This window comes from Belonocnema kinseyi, chromosome 4 (assembly GCF_010883055.1).
Source record: "Belonocnema kinseyi isolate 2016_QV_RU_SX_M_011 chromosome 4, B_treatae_v1, whole genome shotgun sequence".
NCBI lineage: Eukaryota > Metazoa > Arthropoda > Insecta > Hymenoptera > Cynipidae > Belonocnema > Belonocnema kinseyi.
Genome location: NC_046660.1, coordinates 104,497,485 through 104,514,644, shown reverse-complemented (window position 1 = coordinate 104,514,644; position 17,160 = coordinate 104,497,485). Strand labels below are relative to the sequence as shown.

The window sequence follows — 17,160 nt, the reverse complement described above, 5'->3', positions numbered from 1 at the left end:
CAAAACGTGGACATTTGACAAAAAATGTGGGGGGGGGGGGGGCAAATTTTACATAAATCTAATACCTTCTCTGATGAGAATGTAAAAATGTTACATAATTTTTTTTCTGAGCTCAAATATTATCTAAGAATGGGCATTTCGACTTATTATTCATACATATGACCGAAACCCGAGGATTATTATTCATATATTACTTAATTATTAAAAATGAATTTGCATTTTGCATTACTTGAAAAAAATTGTAGGTTCGTAAAAACGAAGTTTTCTGTAATGCTTTTTGCTATTTGTATTGTGGAAATATTGAATTAACCTTTGACTCCTTATGTCGCGATGGGCGATTCTCTTGAAAACGTAGATTTTTGAATCAATCCAGGATCGAATTTATTAAGATTGATTCCGCGAAAAAAAATCGAAGCAGAAAAATCGATCTTTTAAGATCCACGTAAAAAATGTCCTGAATAGTTTATATTGAACTATAAATCATTACATTTATTCAATTTAAATTAAAATCAATTAAGATCGACAATTAGACACCGTTTATTCCTTTTTTTACATAAAAATATCACATAATATTAACATACTTTGTGCTAACTAATACATAATAAATAAATATAATTCCATTTACCTCATTCTATTTTCTGTCTACTAAAATATCCTAAAATATACTAGTCGGTCATTCTGCAACATTTTGAGTGCAGGTAGCGCTTGCACTTAGATTGAGATGCAGTCTTGAGCATAAAAAGAATTATACGAAGGAGCAATAAAGATGAAAAATGTACGCCGCGGTCCCGAAAGTAAAGGACAGAGAGATAAATAAACAAAAATAAAAGAATCGCTTCTTCGATTGTCGGGGTTAGAAATCGATCCAGTAAAAAATCGTCTCGTAAAGAATTGATTCAAAAGATCGATCTTCTGAGTGAAAAAGATCGATCTTTGAAGAATCGATCCAGAATCGCCCATCCCTATCCTGATGCAAAACTTCTTGACCCTTGACATCGTGACATCTGAACCCTCATATGTGAGCACGCTTGACTTCGAATCTGTGACTTTTGACTTAATTGGTTTAAGATTAAAGGAAAATAAGCGTTGATATTTCATGAAAATAAATCTACTTAAATCGATTTCGTTTACAGGTTCTCTGGTGTTTGTAACTCTTGAATTCCGTTTATTAAATGGCTTTTACGGCATCATCTCCTTCTTTTGTTGTGATACCTCTGTACTGAGATGCTTTTCTAGTAATTTCCCGGCATAGCTTAAAACGGTCATAATAAAGCCAGCCAAAAGAGCTGAACATAAACCAATGTGAGTCACATGATTTCCTTAAATTTCCAGGAGTTGGCCCAGAATCAGAATAAAAGCAATAAAATACCGATTATTCGCAACATTAATAGAATTTAATAAACAGAAAATAGGCTCTTCACTTTTTCCAAACTGAAAGAACTCCTTATTTGGTTTAATATGCATAAATAAATCCTTTTCTTAATTATCATTAGTTATTCAAATTTTATTATTAAATAATATTATTATTTATTATTGCACATATTTTCACACATATAAATTATTACAAAATTTAAAACTGATAAATGATCTTGGTAAATTTTAATGCTTATACGTTAATAGATTTGCTCATATTGACTATCCTTATGCGATCATTTGTTTTGTGAGATAACTAGATTTCCATTTATAAAACTGATTTTATGAAATTTTCTTCTTTTAGTGGAATATCTTTGTATTTTGCAGCTTTTCTGACATTTTCGCGACGTTGCTCATCCTTCGTTAAAATGGTCGTAACAAAGCCAACCAGGAGAGCTGAACAAAAGCCAATATGTGCAGCAAGATCCCCATAAACTTCCATCAGTTTTCCGAAAAGAAGGATGAAAGCAATACCATAAACATTATTTGCAACATTAAGAATTCCTGAAGTAATGAACTCTGGTTCTGGATATGTGTATTCAGCGCATAGTTCATATCCCAGTGCGAAATAACCGGACATAAAAAATCTAAAACAAGCAGTGAAATATTAAAGAGCTGTCAAGATAATTTCACTAGAAAATTTCAAGTTTTGAACTAAAAATAAATGTTGGTATTTTTTGTATGTAAAATAAACATCATGTGAAATAAATAACATTCTGCTTTAATTGCAATTAGTTAGACTAACACGGTATGAAAGTAGTATTTTGCTTACCCAAGAAATATACTAGCTGCATATACCATCCACTGTACTTCGAAATAGACAGAAAATGCAAAAATAATTTGTCCACATAGAGTTAAAAAATAAATTATTACGGTTGTCTCTCTGCAATATTCAAATAAAATTTATAAATAAAAATAATGTGACTGTTCATAATTTGTTATTAGTCGTCGAATCTGGAATATATGTCTCACTTGAATTTATGAGTTTTATCAATTATAACTCCAAAGATGACGGATCCAACCATTCCAGTTAAAATAATAAGTAAACCAATCCTTCCAGCATCTTCTTCGCCGCCCTGACATGCACACCAGAATTAGAAAAAAATCATATAATTATATGGTAAGTTTTAATTATGTGATAGATATAATATTTTTTAATTGAAAATAAAAATGGTATTCAAATATCATCATTAGAGTGCGTTTAAAGAAATTAAATTCTAGGATTTCGTTATGAGTTTCTGATTTATAAATTTACTTTGAATTCAAAGACCTGGTATGTTGACTGAAGATAAGAAAAAATTCCATACACCGCTGTTATCAGACAGACTTTACATTTGACAAAACCCTGGCAATGAACATGAATTATCTATTTTTATCGATAATGAGTTTGCGAGTAAACAAAGTATTTAATTTTAATTTGACCTAAAATAACTTCATCCCTAATCCACTTCAAATCAGACATGGTTCTACACTTACAATCACAAAATGTCTCGAAAAAGAAATATCTTTGTTTCTAGAGGAAATAACGTAATACAGATTTATCCGACTTAGAAAAAAATGTTTTCTAAGAAGTATTGCGTATTTAAATGCTGTGCTTTGAATTTCAAAAAATCCGATTTTCTGTCAATTTTTTAATTTGTAGTTTAATAAGGAAGGTATCTTGTATCCGCGATATATTTAATAGTTTACGAGAAAAAATAACATTTTCAGGGGGAAAAAATTCTCCTAGCCTCAAAAATGGTTTAGTCCGTATGATGCTTATGACATGCCCTTCTTCTATTAAAAGAACATGCACAGAAAAACGCTGGTGTTAAATTTGTTGCAGCTCAAATTTCATTTGTCTCACAATGAGAACTTCAGAGAATTTTCAGTCTCATATTTATTCCTATGAACGTAGTTGCACATCTGGGCACCTAGGGAAATGCATCATTTTGAGACTGAATTTTGGATCATGTTGAGAGTTGTGGAGTGCTGAACCCCGCTGGAGAAATTATTCGCTTTTCAATATTGGACTGAATACTTGTTAATAAGAAAACTAATTGAAATCACATTTGCCTAATTTTCAACAGTCTTTTATTTAACAGTGCGTACTAGTCACTAAAATTATCATTTCCTAATGCAACTTTAAAATGTTAGGTTATTCATGGCCCTCGACATTTAAACTAAAGCCGGGGTGTCTAGAAAAAGTCGTGACCGTCTACATACACTATTTATTTTCATGTCAACCACCAGCTAATTTCACTTTGTTGAATGCAGAAAATCGAGAGGAAATTTCTTTGAGCGCACAGGAATCAATTTCGATGCAGATGGTCAGGACTTAGTTTCTATATCCCGGCTTTGGTGGTTTGAATGTCATGTCGGTTTTGACTAACCTAAGATTTGGAAATTATACTACGCCAAGTACAATTTTTAATTCAAGACACTAATATTCACTGATAAATGGGAGGAAATTGAAATTTAGTTAATTATTGTTATAACTTACCTGCTTATAAACATCTATTTCATCCAAATATCGCCCGACAAATTCATTTTGGCAGGTAACTGAGAGTTTGAAGACAACACTTCAATTTGCCCTAAATGATAAAAAAAACCGTCTCTAAATGATGAATTTCCCCTAGATTCTCATAATGAATCTGTGTGGCTCAAATTTGTTGTAACTCAATTGAACATCGATTTTGGTGTACTTTGGAGGATCGGCGATTTTCTGTCTTTTTACATACATTCAGAAGAATAAAAAAGGTGGGTTAAAAAAGAAAGGCAAACGAAAAAGACACATTTTTCATAAAAAAACTAGAAAATTCAATTCCAAGAATAAAAATTCCCCTGGCCACAAAATTTATTTATTCAGCATTAAACTTGCAAGATGTTTTTCTTATGAAAGTAAAAATTCAAAGAAAAATTGCCAAAAAATTGAAGGGTGGGTTTTTTAAGAAAATCGACTTTCTATTTTTCCGAAAACCACCGGCATTTTGTTACTTTTAAAACTTTGCTTAATTTTAAAACGAATTACAAAATAGAAGATAAACGCTATTCAAATAAAAAAGAAAATAAGAAATATCTCAATTAGGTCAAAAGTGATAGAGATTTAAATAAACAAAATCGGGTTTATCGAAAAACAAAGAACAACATTCATATACTCAAATGAACAACTTATTTCGCCTCGAGAGATTCTGCGATTTCAAGTTTGGAACCTTGTCTGATTAGAAATGCATTCGCTCTACACTTATTTTTTGTCTGATTAAATAACGCTAACGATATTGCATTATTTAAACGATTTTAAATGTTTAAATGTTTTAATTCAGAAATAAACTTTAGTTGATTATTTGGCATAACATTAGTTTCACAATACATACCCAAGAAATATTTTTACATACTTACAGGGAAGTGCATGAGAAATATTTGATTAAGTAAAGTTGCAACTGCGTTCAGAACACCAATATTCATCCCATAAGAATTGCAGAGGAGCAGAAAACATTTATTCCTTGATAGCCTCTTTATTGGCTGAATAAAACCTTCCTTGTTCTCGATTCGATTCAGTTTCAAAAGGGCTCTGGTTTCGGTCGGGGGCAGTTTTGGCTCATCCTGAAAAACTATTATTTTTTATATTCATAATTCGCTTATTTATTAAGAATTAGGTAATAATATAATGGATTTAATGCTTTCACGATAATTATTTTGGATAAAAAGAGATATATCTGGTTTCAATCGTGTAAAAAACTACAATTTTTGCCGGCGTTTCGTAAACATTGTAGTTCACTTCTTCAGGGCTGACTCGTACTTTTTTACACGATTGCAACCCGAAATATCTCTTTTTATCAATTATTTAATAATATATCTCTACCGAACGCGTCATAAGCGTGCAAAAACTTACAGACTATCCCGACGTTTAGGATCAGCCTAAATTATGTCATTTTTTAACTTACATATAAAAACAAAGAAAGCTATAGCTGTTGTTATGCCCGCATATAGGTAATACAGATTTTGGATTTCGTTGCCCACTTCCTCGAGATTAACATGATTTTTTACCACCATAGGTGGAATTAAAAATCCTAAAGCTATACCCGTTAAAGTTCCAAAAACTCCAAGAGAAGATGCAGTTGACACTTGCTCTGAATGAAACCATTGTGCAGCCAAACGACTGGGCGAACTTAGGACACATGTCTGGAACAATTCAAAAATTAAATTTAAAAATATTTTACTGAAAATGTTAAGCAGTACTTATGTTAAATTGTGATATTTGTTATTTTCAACAAATACCTGCATAGTAGCCGCCAAGGTTTGACCGACAAATGCTAGATAAAATCTATCAGGAGATGCTGAGAAAACTTTGATCCATGAACCTAGGCAGGTAATAAACGTACTTGAAACCACAGTCCATCGTAAACCTATCTTTTCGAATACATGTGTTGCTGGTATTACTAATGGTATGAAAGCCAGCATGTAAATCATTGCAGTCCAATCAACAGCTACTAATGACACGTCATAATATCTATTAAAAATTATATTAGAATTCGTATTAAAAAATGTATGGGCATATTTGGAGTCAACATCGGCATACACTAAATCTAAAGGCGTCAAATTTTTGTCTAAATTTAGATCAGTAATATGAATTGCAGTGGGAAAACAGTCAAAAACTAACTACATAAGTACTATATTGAAAACTACAACTGCATAATATATTTCTACGTAGATGTTCATTTTATTTCAACTGACATGAAACGACACTGTCTTGTACAAAACTTAACGTCTTGAGATTTAATTATCGGGTTAATAAATGATATATCAAATATTAAAAAAGATTTTGGTTTTAAATTTAGCTAAAATTATCCTCAAATCTTCTACTTTCAATGGACCCGTTCTTTGATCAGCAAACATTTGTCATCACGACTAGGACACGTGAACAAAAAACACACTAAAATCAAGATTCTATCGCACTTTCTTGTATTGACGTATATTATTATTATCACGATTAACACATTCTTTATCAATTTTATAGGTATCAAGTTTAATTACCTGCTTACTATATTTGATATAATTGAATACTGTACAAACTGAAGATTATTTGCCATGCAGCTCAGAATAAACAGACCTAACATGAACCATCTTCTTTTATAAACTTTAACGTTCGCTACATTTTTGTTTAATTCGTTTTTGGTTTTTTCCACTAATTTCACTAAATTCTTCGTAGTCAGACATTCACTTTCCCTGATGTCATTGTTAGTCATATTGATCAATGTTTTCTATCTTATTACTCAATTAATAATCATTGATTTTCTGTTCTTGTGTGAATAAATTATATAAATATTTTTTTTCACTTTATATCCACTGTCAACGATTTGTTCATCATTGATTAGAATTTCACGTATCACCTCCTAAATAACGAATATGGCACTACACTTCTTTATTATAAATTGTTATACTAACTCTGATTAAAAGTATTGAGATTAAAAGTTTCGCAATTAGGGAAAAAGGTCCGTAAATTTTAGTTATTTATAAATCTGAAAGTACTTCGGAATATAGTCACAAGACTTTAACTTGCACGCATGATTTGATGCTGAAAAAAATGACTCGGAATGCTTTGAGATGAACTGATATATACTCACAATGAGTGGAATTGCTGTATCCTGTACTTTCCGGCGCCAATGCTGACGCGGGATATAAATTTCGTAGCACACATAAGCTTTATTGGCTTGATAAGAAATAAAGAATGGATATACATTAGGATTATTTGTAAAAATGCTGAAATTGCGATTAAGACTGAAAATTTTTCTTATATTCTATTTAAGTATTATGAAATTAAGAAAGAGGTTCTCTAAAATAAGTTTAAAAGTGATATTTATTAAGATTGGCATATACACTTTAAACAGTTAAAAATACTTTTAAATAAGACCAGTCAGTCAAGTACTGCAATATTTTTAATTAGCATCAAATCATAAAATATTTTAAATATACTTATTCTTAATAGCTTTACGCTCAATATTAACATATAACTCGGCTAAAAATAACATAAATTTGAAAATATGTCTGCAAATAATAAAGCGAGAACGTACAATGTGAGCTTCTAAAAAAGTATATGCGTATGCGTTTTTTGACATTCTTAGAGTTGCTCTTAAAATTATATATCCAATTAAGTTTTAAACGTGTTTAAAAAAGTCACTGCTTTTCGCGCAAAGCAATTTGTGTCCAAATGTCCGAAATTCTGTAAAAAAAGGTAAAATGCTCATAATTGAAAAAAAACCTAGTGTTAAATAGTTCGATTTTTATACTAGAAAGAAATCTGCCCGTTTTGCACACACATTCTCATCCAGCGCTGTTCGCGCGGCTCGCTTCGTTAGCAAGCTTGAGCGCGCCTAAGACCCGGGAATGTTGGTCAAAGCATCGCAACAGTAATTTGGTGATTGAGAATTCTCTTTTGTCAAAGCTTCTTTGGCTGTAACGAACACATACTCAACACGTATCTCATGCTTCTCACTTGAGTTTATCCCTGAAATTTAATATCATTCCCATAAATATCCTTAATATGAAATCTCTCAACGATATTGTCGATTTCGATTGTCACACTACTCGATTCTTATTGCTATATGCGTGAGACACGAGTTATGAATGGGTTAGACAGAGTTGGAAAATATTGAAAAAATTGTCACGATTGCTCGTTCTTTGATAGCTACACGCGTGCGAAAGGGACACTCGTGAGTCACCGTGAGTTAGACAGTAATGGAACGTTACACGTGTTTTCTTGAAGTAAATGACCCCAACGGGGCTGCCTTGATCTGCGCTGCCTTGGATTTGAGTGATGTTCATTGGCTACGGTGCGCGTCTGTACACTATTTTTAAATACATACACGAACTAGAGCCAATGAGCGTCACACAGTTTAAGCATGCGCAAGTATTCTTGGATCACTGTTGGGAATACTAATCGAATCAAAATTGGAAGTCGATAATACGAATCAACGCTTCTCCTTTACTACCACCTTGTCATCCGTATCGTCACAATACAGGGCCACTGTTGGTTATTTATAATCGAATTCTTATTTAAATTGGAGCCTCTCTGCTTGTTATTTGTGATCTTATTTTTATTTCAATTTCGGAAAGGCCATTTTAAAGCCTTCAAAGCATTTAAACGAGCTATCTGGAGCTTTAAATATGCCTGCGAAGAATTTCTCCGAGCTTCTCACAGCCTGGAGAATCTTTAGCATATACACTGAAATTTCTATCAGTAGGGTTAGTATATTTTTAATAACAAGTTAATGCTTAAGCTATTATTTGTTATTAATATAAACATTAACATTAAGTCATATTTCTATGAAGCATGGAATTTATTATTAAAGTCCATTGCTGGTGGAAAATGCGATAACCACTTTTGAAATTTTGAGGTTAGGAATTAATTTTAGAATACAAAAATGAACTAGTGGTCGCAGAATTAGATAATATTGGCCACTTTAATGTAAATCTTCCGTATATATCTACAAAAATTTATCAAATATTATTTTTTGCTATGAAAGGTTACGAAAATGTACTACAAAAAATTTAAGAAAGTCAAGCTTTATTGAAATTTTTCTTACAAATCACAGAAAGATTTCATTAGAATTTATAAAATGTTTGGTGAAAAAAACAGAAACTATTTTAATCAGGATTAAAATAAAAAATAGCTTTTTATGTTTTCAGCTTACGCCTTTTTGATAAATTTGTTTACTGCGAGCAGTTCGCTGTTGAATTGCAAAATGTAATATTAACCTCAAAATTTCAATAAGTTGCTACCGCATTTTTTATCAGCAATAAAATTTTATAACATATTCCATGCCTCACAGGAATAATATTTAATGTTTATATTGAATGTAAATAATAACTAAAACATTAACTTATAACTAAAAATACACCAATGTTACACTAACTTTATTCAATATCAGAAAAGTACCATTAAACTCGTTGCATTTGACCTTCACAACAAAACAGCTGTATAAAATGTATAGGCTTCCAATGTTTGATGTGCTGTTACAAAATATATGGTTTAAGGAATGTGGAATTGAATGAATTATGTTCAGGTTTATGGATGTATCGGGTCTTCATATTCATATTTCTAACAAAAAACACAATTTTTCAACAAAATACGCGAATTTTCAAACAAATAATTCCATTTTTATTTTTAAAAAAATGAAGTTTCAATAAAAAATATCAAATTTTAAACAAAAATAGAATAATTCAGTTTTTAGTATATAAAATTTAATATTCAATAAAAAAATTAAATTTTCTACGGGTTATTTAAAATTTAAACCAAAACAGGCGAATTTGAGAGCAAATAGTAAAAGTTTTAACAAAAAAGATGAAATTTCAATCACAAAGATTAATTTTCTATTTTAAAAAATCTTTTTTAACAAATAATACAATTTTCAACTAAATTAATTTTCAACCCAAGTAAAATAATGTATAAAGTATTCAAAATACGATAGAATTCATTTAAATTCAGGCAGGTTCTACACATTATATAGCAGAATCTTTCAGCGATTAAAATTTTTTCATTGTAAATTCTGCAAGACGTTTTTTCTGATATAAGACAAAAAAGTGGAATTTAGACATTTATGTTAAGAATAATAAAAAACAGATTAATTCTTTAACGATAAAATAATTTTTAACAAAAAAGATAAAGTTTCAATTAAAAATATCAAATCTTAAACAAAAATAGAATAACTCAGTTTTTAGTTTATAAAAGTTAATATTCAATCCAAAAAATTAAATTTTCTACAGGTTATTAAAAATTTTAATTAAAACAGATGAACTTGACACCAAATAGTACAAGTTTTTACAAAAAAGCTGAATTTTTAATCACGACGATTAATTTTTAATTAAACAAAATTTTCTAAAAACAAATAATATTATACATTATTTAGCAGAATCTCTCAGCGATTAAAATTCTTTTGTAGTAAATTACGCAAGACGTTTTTTCCGATCTGAGACAAAAAAAGTCGAATTTGGGCATCTATGTTAAGAATAATAAAAAACAGATTAATTTTTCACCCATAAAATAATTCTTAACTAAAAAGATGAAGTTAAAAAAATCAAATTTTAAACAAGAATAGAATAATTTAGTTTGTAGTCTATAAAAGTTAATATTCGATCAAAAAAATGAACTTTTTTACAGATTATTTCAAATTTCAATTAAAAGAGATCAACTTGACACCAAATAGTAAAAGTTTTAACAAAAAGGATGATATTTCAAACACAAAGATTAATTTTCTATTTTAAAAAATCTTTTTCAACAAATAATACAATTTTCAACTAAATTAATTTTCAATCCAAGTAAAATAATGTATAAAGTATTCAAAATACGATAGAGTTCATTTAAATTCAGGCAGGTTCTACACATTATATAGCAGAATCTCTCAGCGATTAAAATTGTTTTATAGTTAATTATGCAAGACATTTTTTTCAATCTAAGGCAAAATAATCGAATTTGGAGATCTATGCTAAGAATAATAAAGAAAGATTAATTTTTTACCCATAACATTAATTCTCTACAAAAAAAAACGATTAGTTTTCCACCAACAATGATGTAATTAAAATTTTCCTTAGGCATTAATTTTTAACAAACAAAAAAAATCAAGAAAATAGTTCAATCCTGAATAAGCAAGATAAGATTCTAACAAAGGAAAATAATTTGCTACCAGAAAAACGAATTTTCAAATTAAAAAATTAATTTTTAATTAAAAATATAATTTTTCATCCTGAAATTGTGCACTTGAATTTTTAATCAGTTTTAAAAAATTAGTTAAACCCTTATCAAAAAGATCAGTTTTTAAACAAATAGAAACCAGAAATATATACATACATAAATACATAGTTGAACTGTCAAACAAACAGATATATTTTCAACCAAGAAGATTAATTTTATATAAAAAAGACGATGTTTGAAACAAATAATTGAATTTTCAACCCAAACATCTCCATTTTTAATTCCAAAATTCAGTGTTCCACCAAAAGCGGGATAGTTAAATTTTCAGTTAGAGAATTCAATTTTTAACAACAAAAAAAAACGGAATGTGCAACTTAATCGTTTTGTTCTCAATCACAAAGATGAATTTTCAAACAAGAGGACTAATTTCCTACCGAAATAACGAATTTTCATCTAAATATGTGCATTTTCAAACCAAAGGGTTGAATTTTCAACTACAAAGGATCAATTTTTAACTTCAAATATCAATTCTCTACCAAAAATGATTTAATCCAATTTTATCTTACATAAATTAATTTTGGGCTAACTTTAAAGGAACTTTCAACAAAATAGTTGAATTCTCAATTAAAAAGATGAATTTTCAAGGAAGTAGTTTTATATTTCTAACAAAAAACACAAATTTTCAACAAAAAACACAAATTTTCAACAAAATACATAAATTTTCAAACAAATAATTCCACTTTTAACTAAAAAAGATCAAGGTTCAATAAAAAATATCAAATTTTAAACAAAAATAGAATAATGCAGTTTTTAGTTTACAAAAGTCAATATTCCATGAAAAAAATGAATTTTTCTACAGATTATTTTAAATTTTAACTAAAACAGATGAATTTGACACCAAACAGTATACACAATGGTGGCCTATGTCAGAGAATTTTATTAGATCTATGAAAAGTACACAATACCTTGTAAGTACGCAGTTTTACAACTGGAAGCAGTATTTTTTGATTAATATCTTAGTTGTGAACTAATAAAAAATGAAAATCACTTATTTTCAAATTTAAATTTTGTTTAATTTTATCAAGAACTATTGATAAATATTGATAAATCTTGCAGTAATCTTAAAACATTATTTTATTTTAAAGAACTACAATCGATGAGAAAACAATACTAATATAATCGAAAAAGTTTTTTCATCAATTTTTTATTTAATGAAACCATTTTCAATCGAAAAAGTTGTTTGCAAATGATTTTTTCAGTGACGCATATGTAATTATATTAAATTTTTCATTATTTTATTCCTTTTTTGTTATTTTTCAGATGATCTGTTTGTACGAAATTTATTATTATAAATTGTCAGAAACCTTATACAGATGTAAATTGTTTTCAACTAAATTAATTTTAAATCCAAGAAAAATATTATAAAAAGTATTTAGAATAAGATAGAATTCACTTTAAATCAAGCAGGTTCTATACATTATTTAACAAAATCACTCAGCGATAAAAATTATTTTATAGTCAATTATGCAAGACGTTTTTTCCCATATAAAACAATAAAAAGTCGAATTTGGACATCTATGGTAAAATAATATAAAACAGATTAATTTCCTACCCATAAAATTAATTCTCTACAAAAGACGCTTAGTTTTTAACCAACAATGGTATAATGAAAATTTTCCTTAAAGACATTAATACGTAGTTGAAGTTTAAAAACAAACAGATCAATTTTCGACCAAGAAGATTAATTTTATATAAAAAAGACGATGTTTGAAACCAATAATTGATTTTTCAACACAAAAATATCAATTTGCAATTCAAAATTTCAATTTTTTACCGAAAGTGGGAGAGTTAAATTTTTAGTTAAAGAATTTAATTTTTAACAAAAGAAAAAAAAACGGAATGTGCAACTTAATAGTCTTGTTCTTAATCACAAAGATGAATGTTCAAACGAGAAGACTGTTTTCCTACCGCAATAACCAATTTTCATCGAAATATGTGCATTTTCAAACCAAGGGGTTGAATTTTCAACTAAAAAAGATAAATTTTTATTTTCAAATATCAGTTTTCTACCAAAAATGATATAATCCAATTTTATTTTACATAAATTAATTTTTCACTAACTATGAAGGATTTTTCAAAAAAATAATAATTGAACCCTCAATGAAGAAGATAAATTTTCAACCCCCAAGATTAATTTCCCTGTTTAAAAAGACGGTTTAAAAAAAATTATATTTTTAATAAAAAAAGATCAATTTGTTTTAAATATCATTTTTCTATCGAAAATGGTATAATCGACTTTTCTCTTGGAGAAATTAGTTTTTCAACAAAAAACGAATTTTTCACGTAATAATAGAATCCTCAAATCAAAGATGTAATTTCACTTAAGAAGTTTCTTTTTCTACCAAAAATAACGAATTTTCAACAAAAGTCTGAATATCTAAATACTGCATCAAAACAGATAAATGTATTTCCAAATATCAAGTACAAAAGGTCAATTTTCAATTTAAAATATCAATTTTCAACCAAAAATAGTAGAATCGAAATTTCTTATAAAGAAATTTGTTTTTGACAAACTGAAAAGGATTTTTTTTAAATAACTCAATCCTTCATGAAAAATATTAATTTTCGACCAATAATATTACGTTTCTACAAAAAATTACGAATTTTCTACAAAATCTAGAAAGTTTCAAACAAATATATAATTTTCATCTAAAAAATATCATTTTTTAACCAAAAGTAATATAAGTCAATTTTATCATTATAGAAATTAATGAAAAAAAGAAATTTGAAGAAAATAGTAGAATTTCCAATCAAAAAGGTTCGTTTTAAGCCGAAACAGATGAAGCCTCAATTATGTAATTAATATTCAACGAAAAATTAAATAGTTCAGTTTTTAGTTAGAAAAATAATTTTCAACTTAAAGAAGTGCAATTAAAAAAAAGCTGAGTTCTCTACCAAAACAGATTGCAATTAAAAATATCAATGCATTTTTAACCAAAAATGGAAAGTTAAATTTTCACTTCAATAAATTAATGTTGAGAAAAAAAGAATTGTCAGAAAAATGGTTGAATCCTAAATCAGCAAGAAGAATTTTCATACAAGAAGATTAATTTTATACTAAAAAAGGGGAATTTTTAAAAAAATCCATAAATATTTAACAATTAGTTAGATTTTTAACTAAAAACATTTAACTTTAATTCAAAAGATTACTTTTTTACCAAAAATGTCATAGTTTAATTTTCTGTTAAAACAAATTAATTTTTAACCAGAGAGTAATTTTCGAACCAGCATGTAAATTTTCAACAAAGTAGTTGACTTTTTAACCTGCAAATATGAATTTTAGATAGAAAATGTAATATTTGATATTTCAACGAATGCAGATGTTGCCAAGAGATGCTTGGTAAAATAAGGAAACGAATTTTCAATTATAAAGATTAATTTTCTATAAGAAATTCGAATTTAAACCAAAAGTAGCAAAGTTACTTTTTTACACAGACAATTAATTTATTTCCGAAAAAAAGAGTTTAAAAAAAATAGTAAATTTTTTAACCAGAGATGAATTTTTAAATACAATTATGAATTTTTCAACTAGAAAGCGGTTTTTTAAACAAATAAAGAATTGCCAGTTAGGAAATAAAAAAATTTGTCCCACTTCTTAAACTTTAAATTCAAAAGACTATTTTTCTGTAAAACAGTTATAACACCTTGACCCTCCATCTACCACCATCAACCAAATTTTTTACAACACCTTCACCCCACATGATAATTTTTCAAATAGTTATTTGTTGAAAGTGTTATTTTGAATACAATATTTCATTAATTTCAATGTAATTTGAATTATAATAATAATTATTTTGATTTTAAACAAAATATTTATGTTTTTCATCAACTTTAATGTGATAAGTCCAGGGGAAAGTGGGATACTTAACTAAGCCCAATAATCGAAAATTGGAAGAAATTTGTCTTACAAAGTAGTGTAATGATTTTGTATAAATCGGAATAATGAAAAAGTTATTAATAAAAATTTTATGACATTGAACGCATGAACTAATGTTGGGGAGACATAACCAAGATTTTCAGGGAAGAGTTTACCAAGTGGCAACAAGCTTATTACATGTGTTTTTCAATATATAAGGTCATTGTTGATTATTACAATGCGCGTTCAAAAATTTTACTAAATTGATTTATCAAAATTGTGGTGTAAAAATGTAAAGTTCATTATCTAAAGAATATGATTATCATCAACGTGAGCTAAAAAATCGTAGTAAATGCTATTTATCAATATTAGATGTAAATTAATGTTTAATAAAAAAAAGCTCATTTGGAATAAAATAGTTCATTTTCTACCTAAAAATAAAGAATTCGTTGAAATCCTATTATAAAAGATTAATTACAGTTTCAGATACAGAACTCATCCCTTGATGTATTGTATTATTTTATACTAATATTTTGTAAATTTGATTAAATATGTATACCATGGAAAAGATAGGCTTTTCATTTATTCTTTTTCATAAAAAGATAAATAGGCGCGCGCAAGACTACTAGTATATTATTATAATTCATAATATGCGTTGGTATTAAAACTAACGTGGTTTCATTATCTCGTTAAAAAAAGCGCATTCTTTACACAAAATTTTGTTATTAAACATTTAATTGCAATTTTTTGTTTTCCCATAAACTGAATTTGATCATTCCCAATTTTATTGTTATGATTTAAACTTTACAAATACAGTCTACTGAGCAGGCTTACCGTTTTTTAACTTCTAAATTATGTCCCTAACCTCAGGGACCCAGACTTTGTCAACTGAATTTTCTACCGCATCGTGTTCTACATCGCAGTTGTGGTGCTCTATTGCTTCAAATACTAATAATGAGCTAAAGGAGTCTTTTGAAACATCTAGTTACAACAATAGACCCACGATACTTTGAATAATGAAGGGAGGGGGGGGGGGCGATTAGTTTAAACCGAGAGTCATAGCTTCTTCTTCTCCTTTGTTTTTGGCCTTTTGATTCAATCAACAAGCCATGATATAACCACAAGCACAACATTTGTCGGTATTTCATTGCAAAGCCTAACAAATTCACAATAATAAAATATAAAAAAATATAAAAAAATTAAATAAAAAATAAATAAATACATAGAAAAAGGCTATACATTAAACTATAATATTGCCATGCTGAAAAAAGCGACCAAGCTCAATCACTGACTCCTCCGTGGGTTCGAAGATAAAGTCACTAATATCTACCTGTCTAGGAGGCAGGCCGGGCCAAAGACGCTAAAAAAGTCGTGCAAAGTGGGCCTCCCCCTTGCCAGAGTAGGACACTGATTAAAAAGATGGGAAAGGTCCTTAAACGGGGCACCGCATTCACATTCAGTAGGGAGGTTCCAATCCATCCTCGCAAAGTGTTGCCCCGTGCAGTCTTAAGTGTGGTGACCAGATTAATAAATCTTCTAGGTAAATTAAGGCCACAAAACCAGGGCCTCGGCGTCTTCACATTAACTCGTGAGAAGTAGGCCCTCCGCGGGCCAGAAGTTCACCCGTAAGGCCAACACAGTGCAGCCCAGAAACTGAAGTCGTTCCGGCAAACATCTCGGAGGTCACGCAATGATGAACCCCTTAACGCAGTGACCGGAAATCTAGATGCCCGTTTCACCAGTTTATCGGCAATTTCATTCCTCCTTATTGCGCAGTGCGCCGGAATGCAGCAGAAACGGATAAATGACCCCTCCCTCTTCACGGCTGCAACACTGTTACACACTGCTCGGGCAAGAATGGGGCCCTTAGGGTCCGAAAATCTACGCAAGAAGCACTCCAAGGCGGCCCGAGAATCCGAAAAGATAACCACGTCCCTTAAACCCGACTCTATGGCAAATTTAACCGCATAAAAAGTGGCGTACAGCTCCGTTGACAGGACTGACATGTGATCCCTCAATCGAACCCCAAATCTACGGTTTCCTGAGGGGATGTACTATCCACATGCCACCACCCCTAGGCCCGGGTCCACCCATACATCCGTGAAAACTCAGGTAGCCCCTGGAAACCTTCGGTCAGCGAGCTCACAAAAAGTCTGCTGCGGAA

General features: G+C 29.4%; 1 protein-coding gene across 3 annotated transcripts; it reads right to left on the bottom strand.

Annotated features, from left to right (window-relative positions):
* Positions 1–1,557: 1,557 nt before the first annotated feature.
* LOC117171384 (feline leukemia virus subgroup C receptor-related protein 2-like) lies at positions 1,558–6,965 on the bottom strand. Of its 3 annotated transcripts, none has more exons than XM_033358637.1 (7): positions 6,427–6,965; positions 5,671–5,902; positions 5,337–5,574; positions 4,792–5,003; positions 2,386–2,489; positions 2,186–2,296; positions 1,558–2,000 (listed from the first exon to the last, which is right to left on the bottom strand). In XM_033358637.1, the coding sequence occupies exons 1-7, from the start codon at positions 6,636–6,638 to the stop codon at positions 1,682–1,684; spliced, it is 1,428 nt and encodes a 475-aa protein (XP_033214528.1). In that variant the 5' UTR covers positions 6,639–6,965; the 3' UTR covers positions 1,558–1,681. The 3 variants fall into 3 exon arrangements, with proteins under 3 accessions (XP_033214528.1, XP_033214529.1, XP_033214530.1); XM_033358638.1 differs by having other exon boundaries at positions 6,838–6,965; XM_033358639.1 differs by having other exon boundaries at positions 6,435–6,473.
* Between the last annotated feature and the right edge of the window lie 10,195 nt (positions 6,966–17,160).

Coding starts and splice junctions, on each gene's coding strand:
- LOC117171384 (XM_033358637.1), bottom strand. CDS start 6,638: ATGACTAACAATGACATCAGGGAAAGTGAATGTCTGACTACGAAGAAT. Junction 5,903..6,426: donor ATATCAAATATAGTAAGCAG/GTAATTAAACTT, acceptor AATTTTTAATAG/ATATTATGACGTGTCATTAG. Junction 5,575..5,670: donor CCTTGGCGGCTACTATGCAG/GTATTTGTTGAA, acceptor GAATTGTTCCAG/ACATGTGTCCTAAGTTCGCC.